We start from the raw sequence: 19,329 nt of genomic DNA on the forward strand, positions 1-19,329 counted from the left end.
GACAGATACCGATATTAATGCATCTTGAGGAAATGCGGATACCAATAATTGATCTTATTTATGAATAGAGAGGAAGGATCTTGATTAGATTGTTTGGAATCATTTTTGAAATTGTATTTCCTTTACCTTAGCAACATACAAAAATTTGTCAACAATAAATGTTTCAACAACATTTAGAAATCAATTTAAGGGAATGTTGGCTATCTATATATATCTTTATATCTTTATATCTGGCATTTCTGTTGGTTCTGTGAACACGTTTGGATTACATTTATTATATATCATAATTAAGTTATTTCTTGGTGTTCTCTTTAAAGTCTATGAGTTTGCTGATCCCTGTTTCTTTTGTAGGTACAGCTGCTGTCCTTAACTGACTTCCATACTGGTCATCAGCACTCTTTCAGGAGTGGTCCATTTCTCTCAGCAAATATGGGAGACTGACCCTCCTGACATTCTCAAACATTTCATCTGTGATTTGTAAGCCTGACCTTAACCCTTCCCTTCAAAAGAGGTGATTTGCTATGCATAACAGTTGAATGCTTGCTATGTGACAAAGGCTGTGCTAGGCATAACATTATAAAATCCCTGTCCACTAAGAACTCAGAGCCAGGAGGAAGGGGCACGCAAATAAAAGAATAGTTATAAGGCCTTGTAATGAGTTTTGGATTAAAAATAAGGAAGAGGTCCTGTGTGAGTACAGAGGGAGGAATGCCCTCCCAGCAGTCTGTTGGAATGTTGGGGGGAAAGGTTGGCACAGGGAAGAAAGGCTTCTTGAAGGAGATGATACTTGAGCTAAATCTGGGAAGATGGTTAGAAGTCATCTTAGAGAGAGGGAACCATGTAAGCTTAGGAAGGATGTGCCACCATGTTAAGAGAAACAACCTGTATAGTATGACTGGCTTGGTGTACCTATGGAGTATGGGGAATGAGATTAGAAAGGTAGGCAGAGGTCCAACTGGTTTGGACTTTATCTGGTTGGCAGTTGGAAACCTGTAAAATTTTAAGTAGTGTAGCAACATGCTGAAACTAAAAGTTTGGAAAGGACCCTATAGCAAATTTAAAAGTGGTTGAGATTAGAAGCAAAATAAAAATTAGGTGGATATTGCTGTGGTAGGACAGATAGGACTAGGATGTAGGAAGTGAGGAGAAAGAATTTCTAGGGTAGCAACAAGGTTTCTAATTTTGCCTTAGGTGACTTGTTGGAAAGTGTTCAAGAGCATGGTCTTTGTAGTCAAATATGCCAGGATATGTAGGTGTGTATCTTTTACTTACTAGTTGTGTGATCACAAACCTTTGAGATCCTGTTTGTGAAAGAGGAGTGGTAGCACCATGTAGCATTGTAAGGATTAAGTGGGATAATGTATATAAACTTATGTTAAGTAAGAAATACAGGAAGAAAGACAGTTAATAGAAAGGTTTTGAGATCAGTGTGGGATGTGTTAAGTTTAGGGTACCTCCAAGTTCTAAATGATAGTATTTAGAAGGAAGACAGAAATATGGCCCTGGGGTTCAGGAAAAAAGTGTGGTCAGGAGATAATAGGTGAGCTAGGAGATGATATGGAGGCCATTTAAAATAGAGAATAATATAGGGAAGGTGTTAGGGCAGTAGTGACTTCCTAAGGAGGAGGATACTCTTCCTACTGATGTTTACACAGGCACAAAGAAGGTGCTGATAATATTTTTGGTGGTCATTCATTACATGTTCACGAAGTGCCTGCCAGGAGAGAAGTACGGTGATTGTCTGTGTGGCATGCAGAGACACATAATACATAATCTCCTACTTTCAAAAGTTGTATAGCTCAGGACAGGGAAGTGATAAGCATCCTGCGCATGATGCAAACCAAGTGCCTAAGGAATGTAGGGGGAGGGAAGGATCATTCTTGGTTGTGGTGATCAGAAAGGATCATGATGTGAATGTTAATTGGAACTTGATCTAGAATGATAGGACTGCATTAGGAAGAAGTGGGGGTGCAAATGAGTAGGAATTGCTGGCAAAGGAAAATGGAGGTTTTTGACTTTAGTAGCTGAGAATAGTGTATTTTTAAGAGACATAGAAAAGTCATTTGGAAGGCATGGTGGGGGGGACAAGAAAATAAGTTCTGCTTTACAAATATTTATTTTGAGGTACCAGTGACACTAATTGTTAGAAATGTCTGTCTTGGGAAGAGAGATCATTGTTTGGGAGATAGATTTAGGTATTATTCAGTAACTGAAGCCTTGGGGATAGATAAGATATCTAAGAAGAGGGGAGAGAGGTTGGGAAGAGAGTGAAAACAGAAAGAATTCTAAGAGGTATAATTGAAATTAGGGAATGTTTTCAGTATCAGGTCCTTCAGGAGGTCCAGGAACATGAGTGCTGAGAAAAGGACATGGTGATGTAAAAGATTATTGGTAAACTTTATAGAATGCTGACCATGGTTGTGATATAAGCCATTTTGCAAGGATTTTAGAAGAGTTGATGATAGGGAATTGGTAATAGTGAATATAGATTACATATTCTAGTTTGACCCCCTAAGGAAGGAGAAAGAAGGTAATTGCTCACCCGGGTAATAGGGTTGTTAGTTTGTTTTTGCTTTGCCTTTGAGGGGACAAGTGTCCATCAATTGATGCGTGGTAAACAAAATGTGGTATATACATGCAATGGAATATTATTTAGCGGTAAAAAGGAATGAAATTCTGATACATGTGACAACATGGTTGAACCTTGAAAACACATGTTGAGTAAAATAAACCAGACACAAAAGGACAAATATTGCATGAACTCAATTATATAAAATAATAGAATATGCAAACTCATAGAATCAGAATCTAGATAAAGGTTACCAGGGGATGTGGAGATAGGGAATGGGAAATTGAGGCTTGAAATGTACAGGATTCCTATTTGGAATTATGAAAATGTTTTAGTAATGGATGGTGGGGATGGTAGTACAACATTGGGAATATAATTAACAGCACTGAAATATATATCTGAATGTGGTTAAAAGGGGAAATGTAAGGTTTTATATATAGTTACAATAAAAATTTTTTAAAAAATTCCGTGGAACTACACTGCACAAAGAGTGAGCCCTAAGTTAAACCATGGATTTTGGTTAATACTACAGTTATAAAAATGTGCTATCAATTGTAATAGATATTCCACATCAGTGCAAGGTGTTAATAACGGTGATATATGGGAATCCTATATTTTATGCATGATTGTTCTGTAAACTGACAACTTCTCTAATAAGGGGAAAAAAAAACTATGTGAAAGTGTTAGTTTAGGAGAGCTGTTGACCTGGCACTGGAGAGAAGTATGGGAAGAGATGCAGATATTTGAAGAAACTGGAGAGTGCAGTGGGTGGGGGAGGTAAGGTAGGTGTGTGTGTGTGAGAGGGAGAGGGAGATGGAAGATAGTTTATGCTATGGATTGCCTTGATCTTAGTAACCTAGAAGAATGAGGAAGCTAGGGGTGAAATTAGGGATTTGGAAAAAAAATATTTTTGGAAGAGGAATTGTAGAGAATGAGATAAAGATGCCCATAAGCAGTGAAGGTTGAAGAAAAGCTAGGTTTGTGGCTTAAAGCTTGTCTGATCAGTGTTTTGCTTAGATCCTTGGAGTTCTCAGAGACAGAAGACTTCTTGAATCCAAACATACCCTGATGTCCAGGCCATGGGTTATACCCTTTAGGGGTAGGATTTGGGAGTGGGGGTGGGGGTGGGTTGTTCATTGAGGAGTTTAGAGGAGCTCAAATTAGTGCAAGTACCCTGGGATCTCTTAGTACCCATTTGCCAAACACTATCATAAATTCTTTATATATATTGACTTCTCACCACAACTATGTAATATTATTATCCTCTTTAAAAATTCCTAATAGTCAAATTAAAAATGACAAAAGGTGAAATTAATTTTAATAATTTTATATAAACTAAATATATCCAAAATATCATTTTATCATGGAGTCAGTGTAAAAAATTAATGAATGAAATTTTACATTTCTTTCCATACTAAGTGTTTGGAATCTGGTGTGTATTGGCACCTCTCAATGTGTACTAGCCACATTTCACATGCTTAGTAGACACATGTGGCTACCAAATTAGACAGTGGCTCTATATCCTTATTTGACTCTATACTCCAAATTGGCTCTATACCCTTACATCTGACGCCAGTCTGAAGCTTGGGGAGATTGTGGAGGAAACCTTGTGTTTGTGACAGCACTAATTTGTGTGATGTTATGGTAATGGAGTGGCCTATTGTTCCTTATTGGGAATGCTTCCTAGCCCTTGAGAACCACAAATAACCACTGAGAAGTAGTTGTTCACAGCCACTCTACTTAGAACTGGATAACCTCATGATGGTGATGGTAGCACAACATTGTGAATATATAATGAAGACTACTGAATTATATATCTGAATGTGGTTAAAAGGGAGAATTTTATGTTGTATATGTTACATAAATAACATTTTTTAAGAAACCAAAAAGTGGATACCTCAAAACCAAACCAAATATATAGATTGATTAGAGGGCAATTGCTAGTACTGAAAGAGAATTTCTAGTGTTCCTTTATATAGTCTCTTATCATAATAATACTGTATAGTTTATAGGGCCTTATTTATGGAGCATCTCATATATGCGTTCTTATTTGATCTTCAGAACAACCATTGGGGTATTACCATCTCCATTTCTACAAATTGAATGTTTGCTTTCTTTAAAAAAAATCTTAAAAATCTTGTCTGGATGATTCCAGTGTTTACATGCCTTGATAAATGATATACTGTGAAGAATTTGGACCAAGGCTAACTTGAGGCAGACATTTTAGGAAATACATTTGAGAAAAAAAATCTCTAACATGATTAATTAAGTACCTAGGCCTGATTACTTAACCTCAGGGTTCCTTTTTTTTAACCTCTTAGATGGTAATAATAACAATAATATTTATACATAATACCTATTTTCCATGGTTGTTTAGAGAATTAAATACAATCTCATGTGTCAAGTGTTCAGCACCATGTCTAGCATACTTAGATTATTCAATAAGTGGTACTTGCTGTTCTTGTTGTAATGATCATTGATATTATTAAGGGGCGGTGTAGACTCATCAAGGGGAGGCCAGTTAGGTAGTTACATTGTATGATGCTGAGAGTTTGAAATGTAATGGAGGGAGGATGAAAAGGAGAAACTAAAGTAAGAGATACTGAAAAAAAGAATTGATGAGCCTCAGACATTGATTAGATTTGGGTCTGGGTGAATGGACTTCCTTGATAGGAATATTATGGGTTGGGGAGCTGGCTGTTAGGTATTGAGTTTGAACTAGTGAGTTCAGCAGGCAACCAGAAAAGTAAGATTGGAATTGAGGAGAAAAGTCAGAATTGTAGATAGCAATAAAAGTCATCCAAAAGCCCTGAGACAAATTAGCAAAAAAGCAGTTTTCTGTCTCCTATGTTATTGTGGACTTTTTAGACCTTTTTGGTCATTTTTTATGATGTACCATTTGGTATGAGGGGTAATTAGAATTGATATCAAAGGGAGTATTACATGATTCCCTATATTTAAGCCTGAGTTCTGCCTCTTAATAGGTGGATGACCTTGGACAGGTTTCTTGACTCCTCTATGCCTCAGTTTTCTCTTAATGTAAAATGGAGATAGAAATGTCACCTATTTCAAGGAGTTTTTGTAAGATATAAATGATTTAATGCTGCAGTATGCTTACAATAGAGCCTGGCACACAGCGCTTAATAAATGTGGGCTGCTAGTATTATCATTGTTATTTTTAAATTACTGTCACTGATGTTAGTCAGGAGTGTTTAACAATTCTTATTTTTATAGCTTGCATTTTTATCTTCTCCTAGCTACTCTGCCAAAAGCCAGAATGAAACAGTTGTCTGCGGCTACTGTTCGCCTCCTTTCAAGTTCTCAGATAATCACCTCAGTGGTCAGTGTTGTAAAGGAGCTCATTGAAAACTCCTTGGATGCTGGTGCCACAAGCATAGATGTTAAACTGGTGAGTTTCCTTGAGAAGCCAAATAATTTTAGAGCAAAGAAGGGCTGGACAGATGTTTTCTTCTTACAACTGTTATGTTTTTTCCTTTCTATATACCAATAAACGACTCTTAGGACATTTGACCCTTTGTCTTAAGGGTAAATTTAAAAAAAAAAAATTTAATTTAAATCAACGTTATAATAGTGCTAAAGGAAATTGTAAAAGAAAACATAGTTTTTAGGACTTTATCACCTAAAACATAAATTTAATTTGTCTTTATTTTCTACTAATATTTATCCTTGGTTGTTTATATTTAATTGTTTTAGTATGCATTCCCTTTTGCATTTTATTTTCTCCACCTAACATTTCAAAACCATGTCCTTAGTTGCTTCATGGGTTTCACATTTTTAAGTTTAAGTGCTACATATTAAATCATTTTAGTTAATATGACACAGCACTCATGATGATTTATGGCAATTAGTTGTCTGTTTTCCCTGTTCTAGGTTATTAGCTCATAGAGGTCTGCATTTTACTCATTTTTGTGACCTCCATACCTGGACAATACCTGGTACATGTTAGGAAGATGAATAATTTTTTTCACTTGAAGAATATAAGAAAGCATAATTTTTTAAAAATCTAATTATCAGACTTTTGTGATATTTCTAGTATTATGGCATTAGAAATAATGCTGCTACTAATGTCTTTGTGGGAAAGGGACTTAACTTTTTCTTCATTTCTGTCATTTACCAAATTCTATGCTATCTGTTATATATGTAGTCTGTTGGTCCTTATAAAAACTTTCTTGAATTAGCTGCTACTAGACATATTTCACAAATAACTAAGGTTTTGAGAACTTGCCCAAAGTCATATTAAATGGTGGAGCTGAGATTGATCTTGCTGACACCAAAACCCAGTCAAGATTTTTCCTCTATGCCGGTGGTTGTCACAGTTTGCGTGTGTCAGAATCATATAGGGAGTTTGTTAGAATGGATTATTAGTAGGCACTACCCTTAGAATTTCAGATGCTGAGTGGGACCTGAGAATTTGCATTTCTGTCAAGTTCCTAGTTGATACTGTTTGGACCAGTCCAGGAACAAACTCTAAGAACCACTGTTCTATACCATATCAAACTTGTATTTTGTTTTTTAATAATAAATTTTATAAACATGAAAAACAGTTTATTAAATTAAACTCAAAGAAAGACTATATTTCTTAGGCATTCCCTATAGTCAGTTCAGTCTCATTAGAATACAACTGATAATTAAATAGGATTTGATAGTTAATCTCTTGATTGTTTAAACCTTGACTTTCTGACAGGTTTCATTTACTAATTTTAGACAGGCAAATATGTATCTTGTTCTTAAGGGTTTCTGGAAGAAAAGTATTATAGTTTTTTTTTTTAAATAGTGTTATAAAGCCAGCAGAAGTCCTATAAAAAGGTAAATTAAGCACTTTTATCTGGCTGTAGTTTTAGTCTCTTGATGTGTATAAATACCTGCTTTGTAGACTTTTTAAGTAAAATATCTTAACTGTGTTACAGTACATAGTAAAAAACATTTTATTATGGTTTTGTGTAATAGTAACTATCCTGACAATGCATGTTTTCATAATTAGTTAAATACTTTAATATTATTTTAAACATTTAAACAGGTATTTGTGTTCTTATTTTATTCAATGGCTGAGGCTCTTATTTGTGTTGTAAGATTTGTGTGTAGTTAATGATTGTCTTTAATAGGAAGCTGTTCCCAGAATTTCAACTTAATTTTAGATTGAGAGTGATAAAAAGAACTAAATCTTAGGTGTCTCCTCCTATTCCTTACCCTTGTATTCCTAATTTATCTAAGAAGTACTGCCACATGCAGTATTTTATAATTTTAGGTTATTAAAAATATGTTATTTTAAATACCAGAGTCATAATTGTAGGGTGATTTTTTTTTTCCCCTTATAACTTGCATTTCCAGCATATGCATAAAACTTTGTAGAGTTACCACTAGGCTTTAAGTAGAAATTGACTATCGCATTTAAAATGTGGTCTTCATAGAAAATGTGATCATTATAAAAATTTAGATTTTGTTTTTATTAGTTTTGTATTAGAATACAAAAACTAAGCTATGAATTGAGATTCTTTTTTATTTTCTTAATTTTTCAAATGAAAAGTTCACTGAGCTTGACCAATTAGCTGTCTTTTCTTAGTAGCTTCTTGTTTGGTGACTATTTGCAGAAAGAAAGTTAAAATGTAGCAAACATTTAAATTTCTTATGAAAGCAATAAATAGTTCAAGGGAGAAATTATTAAAAATCCAGTCGAGTAATGATAATTGGCTAGATTCTTAGATAGAACCAGGTGTTGTTTTTTGTTGCTCTTTTTGTTTTTTGGGGGGGATTATGTATAAGAAGGTATATATAATTTAGAAAGAAATTTTTTTAGTCAAGTTTAAGCATAAATTAAATATTCATGGTATTGAAACAATCCAAAGAAACCTTAAAGATCACCCTAACTCCCCTGTTTTACAGCTGAATACTGAATATGAGTCCAGAGAAAACAAAGGAGTTACTGATTATACCATAACTAAGAATTAATAGAGCTGTAGAATTTAAATTCTTATTTTCATGTTAAGCTTCCATAAAATGTAAAAAAAAGTCATAATTGTTTCACTTGTGCTTTTTGCTGTTTCTGAATGTAATAAACCGTTTTTGTATGTTTATATACTACTAGTATTTTTTAACTTTTTTAGGAGAACTATGGATTTGATAAAATTGAGGTGCGGGACAATGGTGAGGGTATCAAGGCTGTTGATGCACCTGTAATGGCAGTGAAGTACTATACTTCAAAAATAAATAGTCATGAAGATCTCCAAAATTTGACAACTTATGGTTTTCGTGGAGAGGCCTTGGGGTCAATTTGTTGTGTAGCTGAGGTAAGACAGTTTATATTGACTATGTCAGTGGTTTCATAATCACAGAATTTGAGGATTTAGAGAAAACTAATCCAATATTTGGCAAAGTATGTTTTGGAATGTTAATAATTGTTAGAGGAACAAGTGGTTTAGTGGTCCAATGGTTTGGAAAAAATATGTTAAATAAAATGTGAGAATGTGTTCAGTAAAATTAAACAGGCTCTGTAGCACTTCTGAAAGCCTTTACGATACTAAAGCGTATCGTGACTCTCTAAGGTTGGTGGTTTATCGTAAGTACGTTTCTATTCATCTTCTTAACTGTGAAACCCTCCTATTGAGAAGTTTTCTATTTTGTAGAACACACTCTGGAAATGCCACTCTACTTAGTACAAAATGAGGAGATTACACTCTAGAGAGGTGAATTGATTTGGCCTAAATCCTAGGTAGTTAGGTACTAGTTTAGGTATTAGAACTTTGCTTTCCTAACTGCTAGTCAGGTGGTTTCAGTGTTTATAAAACCTTGAGTTCAGTGACGGGCACACTCAATTGCATGCTACCAACTATACTATGCTGGCTCTGTCCCAGATTATATAACTAGTTTATGGCAAAGCCCTTCTAGAACCTTGATCTCATTTCCATGTATCTCAGTTATGTTTGATTGTTTGACTCCATATTAGTGTCTTTGTTCCATACCGTTACTTTGGGTGTTAGGCTCTGCTTTATTGTGTGGCAGTGAGTGACCTGGTGGTTGTGAAAGTCTCTTTATAAGTTTTCCAGGTGGCCGTTAACCCTGTTCTGTTCTTAGGCTGTCAGACCCTATTGAGTGAGAGTACTCGGGAGCAGTAAAATGATAGGACCTATTGCTTGGGCAAAGTTGGCATGGACATGAGATGTCATTTCTATCTTCTGTCTGGTCTCTGGATGTCTATTTAGCAACCTAGTCTCCCCAGCAGTATTGTATTCTCCAGTCTGAATGTGTCTTCCCTCTGCTTTTTTCCCCTCAGAGTGCTTCATAGTGTAGGTTTTTCCATTTTTTTGTGGATAGTGTGCCAACTTAGGTGTCCACTTACTCTTTACTTTGGGGCTCTGCAAAGTGATGCCTAAGTAGACCAGATATTGGGGAGATTTAAGGTGGCACATTTTGCTTCTTGCCTGTTAGAGTCCAAATGTTCAGACATCACTAAAGGAGGGAAGACCTTGCCATTCCCTAACTGCACTCTGCTTAAAACCTCTATTCCGAATCTGTCACACCATGTGTTTCTTTCTTTCTTTCTTAGCACTGGCTTTCTTTAGGGTTCACTGAGTCTCCAAATAGATTTTGAGAAAGACCAACTGGAAGGTACAACTGAGCATTGCCCATCTCTCTTCCCAGAGATTGTATATGGGAACTTACAACCCTGGGATCTTGTAGAAAGAATCTGTTTTTAAAATGAGATGGTGTTTGTACCAGGGAACCTCTGAAGCTTCCAATACTAGTACTGTTGTTTGTGCTCTCAGTGACTACTTTAGGAATCATGTTTTGTTTGAGAACATAGGTATTTGATTTTTTAGCTGTTGTCCAAACTTGGCAGAGAGCCTTTGTGCTTTGCTTTGGTAGTGTTAGAACTAAGATTCAATATGGCATTTCTGTATTTTCTACAAGACATATGTTACCTTTCAGAACTGACATTGGTCATTATTAGTCTTGTCTGCTAGATGGCAGCACTGTACTTCATCTTTTTAAATATATTTTGCATAAGACACTTTTTTTCCCAAGTCTTCAGCACAGTTTTGATTTTAGATGAAATTTTTGCAAGTCCTTGTCCAGTGATCACTGTTTGTTTCTTTATTTTATTATAAACCCACTTGATATCTTAGTTTATCATTCTATCTTTTGCTTCATTTTTGAGGCATTCAAGTGGCCTTAAGTGTAAATACTTAAAGTAATTTCGCTCATCAGAATTACAGAAGAGGGAAAAGAATTGTCAATGTATCACAATAATAGAAAACTATAAACTTAATAATATTGCATGTGGTTTACACATTGCAATATTAAGAATTTATCTTAGAAAATTTTAATAGAGAATTTTATGGAACTTCCTTCATTGTAACTCTTTGGGAGAACCACACACATATACACGTATATACACTCATATATAGCACAATGAATTTTTACATATGTATACTCCAGATCAAGATGTAGAATGTTATCAGCACCTCAGAAGGTTCTCTTTTCCCCATCCCAGTCCATACTTCTCATATGTAACCACTGTTCTGACCTCTATCAACATAGATTGGTTCTACCTGTTCTTGTGCCTGATATAAGTGAAATCTTACAGTGTGTGTTGTTTTGTCACAGACAGATTTTTTGATGATTGTTTAGGTTTGATTGTGCCTGAAAGCCAAAGGAATATCATGGAACTGGAAGGGACCCTGGTAATGGTGAACATTGATGTACTGCCCAGATTCACCCCTTTTGGGCCTGAAGTACTCATTTCCCCAGTTTCCAGGAGTTTTGGTGACTGAACACACACACACAGCTGAGTCTCCTTCTAGAGATGGCCCTCACTTGCACTGAATAGGGCTACCTTACCCAGTTCGTGCCCCTTTCCTGGGAGCAGCTTGCATCCAGTGACTAGTTGATGCAAGTTGTGAAGGCTCTGTTCCAGTGCAGGACAACTCTGCAAGGTCACACCACCTTTAAAGTTCCCCTGTAGGATCACCTGAGGCCTTTGTTGTGACTGCAGCACAGCCACCATTCTCTTTCTGACTTGCTTCCTCTGCCCCCAAAGATGATCATTCCAAGGAGCACTCCTCACTAAATTTTGTGCTTGCTTAGTTTCAGAAGTCTGCTTGCTAGGGAAGCCAACCGACAATGTAGATCTTCTTTGATTCAGTCGCTTCCTATTACTGAGGTCCTGTGAAGTGAAATGCCAGGTTTTCTTATGCCAACTTCAAAACAGTCTCTAATAGTCAGTCAACAGTTAATTCATTGTCTACTGGGTACAGTGTGTTGTGCTAGAGAGCTTACTTTAGAGGACCTGTGCACAGTGAAGTAAATGGAATATGAAAATTGTGACCTGTTCAGGGGCACACAGTGTCTCCATGATAGTCAAGAATTCAGTTTCAATTTCATGCCTCCCAGTACTGAGTTCTCTGTAGTAGTTCATGGTACAGTGCCTTCTTACCAGCATGGTTTGAAAAGTATTTATAAGTTTAATACTTCCATATTAAAATGACAAATATACCCAGACCTGCAGTGGTAAACTTCAAATAATAAAAATTGATGATTTGGTTATTCTGTCTACTAAACAGATATTTTGAAGTCATATGGATGTAAACCATCTCAGGCTTGGTAGATTGATAACATAATATTGGGGTAATTGTTTTGTCACACTATTAAAATAGCCATCACCCAAAACTCCAGTTGTTGAGATTAGTTTTTGTTAGGTTTTTTTGTTAAAGATATTAATAATATATTTATGAAAAGAAAAAATTAAGTTGTATTAGTTAGGGTTCTCTAGGGAAACAGAATCAACAGGAGATATCTATAAATATAACATTTATCAAAGTGTCTCACGCAACTGTGGGTATGCATGAGTCCAGATTCTGAAGGGCAGGCAGCAGACTGGCAACTCCAATGAAGATGTTCGATGAACTCCTCAGGCAGCAAACTGGCAACTCTGATGAACGTGTTTGATGAACTCCTCAGGCAACGAACTAGCAACTTCGATGAACTCCTCAGGAAATGCTTTGCTGGTTAGCCAAAGAAGAAGTGAGGGTCCTCTATCTGTCTTGCTTAAAAGTCTTCTACTGATTGGATTAAATCCAGCTGATTGCATTTTCTCATTGTGGAAGACACACCCTTCATTGATGTAATCAGTCACAGCTGCAGCCAATTGACTGACGATTTAATAAACTAGCCTTCTGGTTTATTAACCAGCCACAAATGTCCTTGCAGTAACGGTTAGGCCAGTGCTTGCTTGAACAGACACCTAGGTACCATCACTTGGCCAAATTGACACATGAACCTAACCATCACAGTCTACCCCTTGTCAATTTGGCAGTTATACACATCATCTTAAACCATACTATCTCTAAGTAGAGAACAATAACAGACATATATTTTGCCTAACAATATTCCGCTGTGCTGTGTATAACCAGAAACACACTGCATCTCTCCAGAATAGGGTGTAAGTCCTTGGGTGACATTAACTCTTAAAATTGATTTCCTTTAACTTAAATACTGCAAAATGAGCAATACAGCTTATGTCATATGATAAGGGAATAAGACAGAGAAGAAAGCAAAGATATTTGCTTTACAGACAAATACAAACATACTCATAACAAAACAATGAGGAAATATTCATGCCATCATAGTCCTCGTTTCTGTAACTGATGACATGGCTGTAGTTCATATTTATCACTACCTTCTTCCACTACCCCTTCCATATTTCTTTAACCCTCAGCAAGCACTTCAGCTGGCTGTGGTTCTTTGCCTGGTGGTGACCCAAACCTTCATTCCTGAAGTTTCTTGGCCGTTGGTAGTCCTACCTGGATTGGGTTGTTGCAGTTTTCCATTGACTTTAATCACAGGACATGGTAGTAGCAAGATATGCCGTAGGGGATCTCCTGTATTCCAGGAAAACTCTTCTTTACCTCCATTGTGTAGTTGCAGTGCTATTTCCCCTTGATAGTCAGGATCAATCAACCCAGGATCAATCAACCCAACCTAGTACAGTAATCCCCTTCCTTGCCTGTAGATTCAGAGGCATAAGAAGCCCAAAGTGGCCAGGTGGCAGTCTTAACTTCAAGTTCAGTGGAATTATTCTTGTGTTTCCTGGTGAAAGCACTCCTTCTTTTGGAACAAAAACTTGTAGACCAGCAGAGCTTAAGCTTGCAGAGACAGGAAGCAAAATTTTCCTAGTGAATCATTAGGAGTGATAGTGAGTGGTGCCACTCCTGTTTCCACCCCTTGATTCCTGGACCCTTGAATTCTGGCTATGGAAGAAACAGCACCATAGAATGGACGCTGATACAGAGCATACACATCCTCCTGGAGAACACTGCCCCAGCCCTGCAAGGTATTGCCACCTAGTTGGCGCCATAGTTGAGTCTTCAACAGGCCATTCCACCATTCTATCAACCAAGCTGCCTCTGGTTGATGAGGAATATGGTTAAGCCCAGAGAATTCCATGAGCATGTGCCCATTCCCTCACTTCATTTGCTGTGAAGTGGGTTACTTGGTCAGAAGCAATGCTGTGAGGAATACCATGATGGTGGATAAGACATTCTGTAAGTCCACGGATGGTAGTTTTGGCAGAAGCATTTCGTTCAGGGAAGGCAAACCCATATCTGGAGTATGTGTCCATTCCAGTAAGAATGAATTGCTGCCCCTTCCATGATGGAGGTGGTCCAGTGTAGTCAACCTGCCACCAGGTAGCAGGCTCAGGGAATGGTACCATATCGGGGACTGAATGTGGGTCTCTGCTGCTGGCAGATTGGGCACTCAGCAGTGGCTGTGGCCAGGTCAGCCTTGGTGAGTGGAAGTCCATGTTGCTGAGCCCATGCATAACCTCCATCCCTACCACCATGACCACTTTGTTCATGAGCTCATTGGGCAATGACAGGAGTGGCTGGGAAAAGAGGCTGATTGGTATCCACCAAATGAGTCATTTTATCCACTTGGTTGTTAAAATCTTCTTCTGTTGAAGTCACCGTCTGCTGAGCATTCACCTGGGACACAAATGTCTTCATGTTGTTTGCCCACTCAGAAAGGTCTATCCACATACCTCTTTCCCAGACTTCTTTGTCACCAATCTTCCAATCATGTTCCTTCCAAGTCCCTGACCATCCAGCCAAACCATTAGCAACAGCCCAGGAATCAGTATATAGACTCACCTCTGGCCAGTTCTCCTTCCAAGCAAAGTGAACAGCCAGGTGCACTGCTCAAAGTTCTGCCCACTGGGAGGATTTCCCCTCATCACTGTCCTTCAGGGACATCCCAGAAAGGGGCTGTAGTGCTGCAGCTGTCCACTTTCGGGTGGTGCCTGCATATCGTGTAGAACCATCTGTAAACCAGGCCCGAGTTTTCTCTTCCTCAGTCAGTTGACTGTAAGGAGCTCCCCAAGATGCCAAAGCTGTGGGCTGGGAAAGAGAAGGTAAGGTGGAAGGAGTGGGGGCCATGGGCATTTGGGCTACTCCCTCATGTAACTTACTTATGCCTTCAGGACCCGCTTGAGCTCTATCTTGATATACCATTTCCGTTTTATGATGGAGTGCTTCTGTGCATGCCCAACTTAGTGGCTTAGCAGATCAGACAACACCCAGCTCCTTAGAGGTAACTCAGGTCTCATGGTAACTTGGTGGCCCATGGTTAAGCGTACTGTCTCTACTAAGGCCCAGTGGCAGGCCAACAGCTGTTTCTCAAATGGAGAGTAGTTATCTGCAGAGGATGGTAAAGCTTTACTCCAAAATCTTAAGGGCCTGCATTGTGATTCTCCTACAGGAGCCTGCCAGAGGCTCCAAACAGCATCTCTATTTGCCACTGACGCTTCCAGTACCATTGGGTCAGCTGGGTCATATGGTCCACGCGGCAGAGCAGCTTGCACAGCAGCCTGGATCTGTCACAGATCTTCATCTTTTTCAGGTCCCCACTCAGAACTAGACGCTTCCAGCAAAATTGGATAGAGAAATTTAAAATACCTCTAATTCTGTGTTTTTGTTTATAAACTTAAAAAGAACGGGCAGAGTTACTCCTCCAGGGAAGTAGGTAGAAAGCCAGACTGGAGACTGCAGAGCAATTTGACTTTGGTCGTATTTCATACAACACTCATGAACACGTGGAACTGCTGAGATCAGCGAAATCTGTAAGTTTTTGTGGCCAGGGGACCCGCACCCCTCCCTGCCAGTGTCAGTCCCATGGGAGGAGGGGCTGTCACCGCTGGGAACGAGAAGGGAGAACTGCAGTGGCAGCTCTTACCGGAAACTCATTCTACTGATCCAAACTCCAATCATAGATAGATTGAGACCAGACACCAGAGAATCCGGGAGCAGCCAGCCTGGCAGAGAGGAGATAGAGATAGCAAAAACAGCAAGAAAAACCCAAAAATAGAAGCAGAGGCTTTTTGGAGTTCTGGTGAACATAGAAAGGGGAAGGGCAGAGCTCAGGCCCTGAGGCTAATATGCAAATGCAGAAGAAAAACCTCTCTGCCCCTAGACCTTTTCCTTGTTTCTTTTCTTTTTTTTTTTTTTTTTAAAAGGTGGGCGTTTTGCTTATCTCACAGAGCAACCTCAAGGAAAAATCACCACAGACACAGTTAAATCATGAAAGATTTAGACGATGCTATCAACATAAATATCCCTAGGACAGTCATCCTTAGATTTTAAGAGTATTTAGAAATAGTACTTATGGTTACCATACAGTTATCATGCCAACTTGATGCTTAGGAAAAAAGCATTAGGACATCTTTATTTTTGACATGAGTCCTAGACCTTTTCTTAATAGCCCTAATTGCTTTGTCTCTTAGCATTTCAATAACCCATTAGATCTGCAAGGAGGGCCCCCCCCCTTTTTTTAATCTTTTTTTCTTTTTCTAAAACAATTACTCTAAGAAGCCCGATACAGAAAGCCTCAAAGACTTGCAATTTGGGCAGGACAAGACAAGAGCAGAACTAAGAGAGCTCTGAGACAAAAGGCAATAATATGGTGGCTGAGAAAATTCACTAAACACCACAGCTTCCCAAGAAAAGGGGGGCGTCCTCTCACAGCCATCATCCTGGTGGACAGGGAACACACCTGCCCGTCACCGGCCCCGTAGCCCAGAGCTGCCCCAGACAACCCAGTGTGACGGAAGTGCATCCAATAGCACGCACACACCACAAAATCGGGCGTGGACATTAGCCTTCCCTGCACCCTCAGCTGATTGTCCCAGAGTTGGGAAAGCAGAGCAGTGTGAATTAACACGCTCCATTCACCCATCCTTTCAGCAGACTGGGAGCCTCCCTGCACAGACCTGCAGCCCAGAATCGCCCTGGGGGTACAGCACTCACCTGTGACATAGCACAGTGATCCCTCAGTGGAGGACCTGGGGGTGCACGGCCTGTAAGAGGGACCCACTCACAAGTCTCGGGGGCCATATGCCAGTACCAAGGACTTGTGGGTCAGTGGCAGAGACAAACTGTGGCAGGACTGATCTGAAGGATTAGACTGCTGCAGCAGCTATAAAACTCCAGGAACACCAGGGAGATTTGATTGTTAGAACCTCCCCCCACCCCTGACTGCCCAGACACACACCCCATATACAGGGCGGGCAACACCAACTACACATGCAAGCTTGGTACACCAACTGGACCCCACAAGACTCACTCCCCTACTCACCACAAAGACAAAGCAGGGGAGAACTGGCTTGAGGGGAACAGGTGGCTCGTGGACACCACCTGCTGGTTAGTTAGGGAAAGTGTTCTCCGTGAAGCTGTAGATCTGACAGATTAGAGATAAGGATTTCAATTGGTCTAGAAATCCTAAAAGAACCCTATCAAGTTAAGCAAATGCCAAGAGGCCAAAAACAGTAGAAAATTTTAAAGCATATGAAAAAAACACATGATATGGATAACCCAAGCCCAAGCACCCAAATCAAAAGATCAGAGGAGACACAGTACCTGGAGCAATTAATCAAAGAACTAAAGGTGAATGACAAGACCATGGCACAGGATATAAAGGACATGAAGGAGAGCATGGCACAGGGTATAAAGGACATCAAGAAGACCCTAGAAGAGCATAAAGAAGACATTGCAAGAGTAAATAAAAAAAAACAGATGATCTTATGGAAATAAAAGAAACTGTTGACCAAATTAAAAAGATTCTGGATACTCATAGTACAAGACTAGAGGAAGTTGAACAACGAATCAGTGACCTGGAAGATGACAAAATGGAAAATGAAAGAACAAAAGAAAGAATGGGGAAAAAAATAAAAAAAATCGAAATGGACCTCAGGGATATGATAGATAATATAAAACATCAAAATATAAGACTCATTGGTGTCCCAGAAGGGGAAGAGAAGGGTAAAGGTCTAGGAAAAGTATTCAAAGAAATGGTTGGGGAAAACTTCCCAAATCTTCTAAACACCATAAATACACATATCATAAATGCCCAGCCAAATCTAAATAGAATAAATCCAAATAAACCCATTCCCGAGACATATTCTGATCAGACTCAAATACTGAAGAGAAGGAGCAAGTTCTGAAAGCAGCAAGAGAAAAGCAATTCACCACATACAAAGGAAACAGCATAAGACTAAGTAGTGACTACTCAGCGGCCAGCATGAAGGCGAGAAGGCAGTGGCATGACATATTTAAAATTCTGAGTGAGAAAAATTTCCAACAAAGAATACTTTATCCAGCAAAACTCTCCTTCAGATTTCAGGGAGAGCCTAAATATTTCACAGACAAAAAAATGCTGAGAGGATTTGCTAACGAGACCTGCCCTACTGGAGATACTAAAGGGAGCCCTACAGACAGAGAAATGAAGGAGAGAGGGAGATGGAGAAAGGTTCAGTACTAAAGAGATTCATATCAGTACATTAAAGGACATTAAAAGAGACAGGGAAAAAATACATATGACAAACATAAACCAAAGGATATGATGGCTGATTCAAGAAGTGCCTTCACGGTTATAATGTTGAATGTAAATGGATTAAACTCTCCAATTAAAAGATAATAGATTCGCAGAATGGATCAAAAAAAATGAACCATCAATATGCTGCATACAAGAGACTCATCTTAGGCACAGGGACACAAAGAAATTGAAAGTAAAAGGATGGAAAAAAATATTTCATGCAAGCTACAGCCAAAAGAAAGCAGGAGTAGCAATATTAATCTCAGATAAAATAGACTTTCAATGCAAGGATGTTAGGAGAGACAAAGAAGGCCACTACATACTAGTAAAAGGGGCAATTCAACAAGAAGAAATAACAATCATAAATGTTTATGCACCCAATCAAGGTGCCACAAAATACATGAGAGAAACACTGGCAAAACTAAAGGAAGCAATTGATGTTTCCACAATAATTGTGGGAGACTTCAACACATCACTCTCTCCTATAGATAGATCAACCAGACAGAAGACCAATAAGGAAATTGAAAACCTAAACAATCTGATAAATGAATTTGATTTAACAGACATATATAGAACATTACATCCCAAATCACCAGGATACACATTCTTCTCTAGTGCTCACGGAACTTTCTCCAGAATGGATCATATGCTGGGACATAAAACAAGGCTCAATAAATTTAAAAAGATTGGAATTATTCAAAGCATATACTCTGACCACAATGGAATACAATTTAGAAGTCAATAACCATCAGAGACTTAGAAAATTCACAGATACCTGGGGGTTAAAGAACACACTCCTAAATAATCAGTGGGTTAAAGAAGAAATAGCAAGAGAAATTGCTAAATGTATAGAGACGAATGAAAATGAGAACACAACATAC

At 38.5% G+C, this 19,329-nt stretch overlaps 1 protein-coding gene across 1 annotated transcript in view; it reads left to right on the plus strand.

Moving 5' to 3' along the window:
• Positions 1-19,329, plus strand: part of PMS1 (PMS1 homolog 1, mismatch repair system component) — a 142,090-nt gene that overhangs the window by 1,148 nt on the left and 121,613 nt on the right. Inside the window, 3 exon segments of the mRNA XM_037850172.1 lie at positions 352-511; positions 5,827-5,978; positions 8,692-8,874. Coding sequence (XP_037706100.1) covers positions 5,847-5,978; positions 8,692-8,874 — 315 coding nt within the window. The 5' untranslated portion in view covers positions 352-511; positions 5,827-5,846.

Source organism: Choloepus didactylus, chromosome 9 (genome assembly GCF_015220235.1).
Source record: "Choloepus didactylus isolate mChoDid1 chromosome 9, mChoDid1.pri, whole genome shotgun sequence".
Taxonomy (NCBI): domain Eukaryota; kingdom Metazoa; phylum Chordata; class Mammalia; order Pilosa; family Megalonychidae; genus Choloepus; species Choloepus didactylus.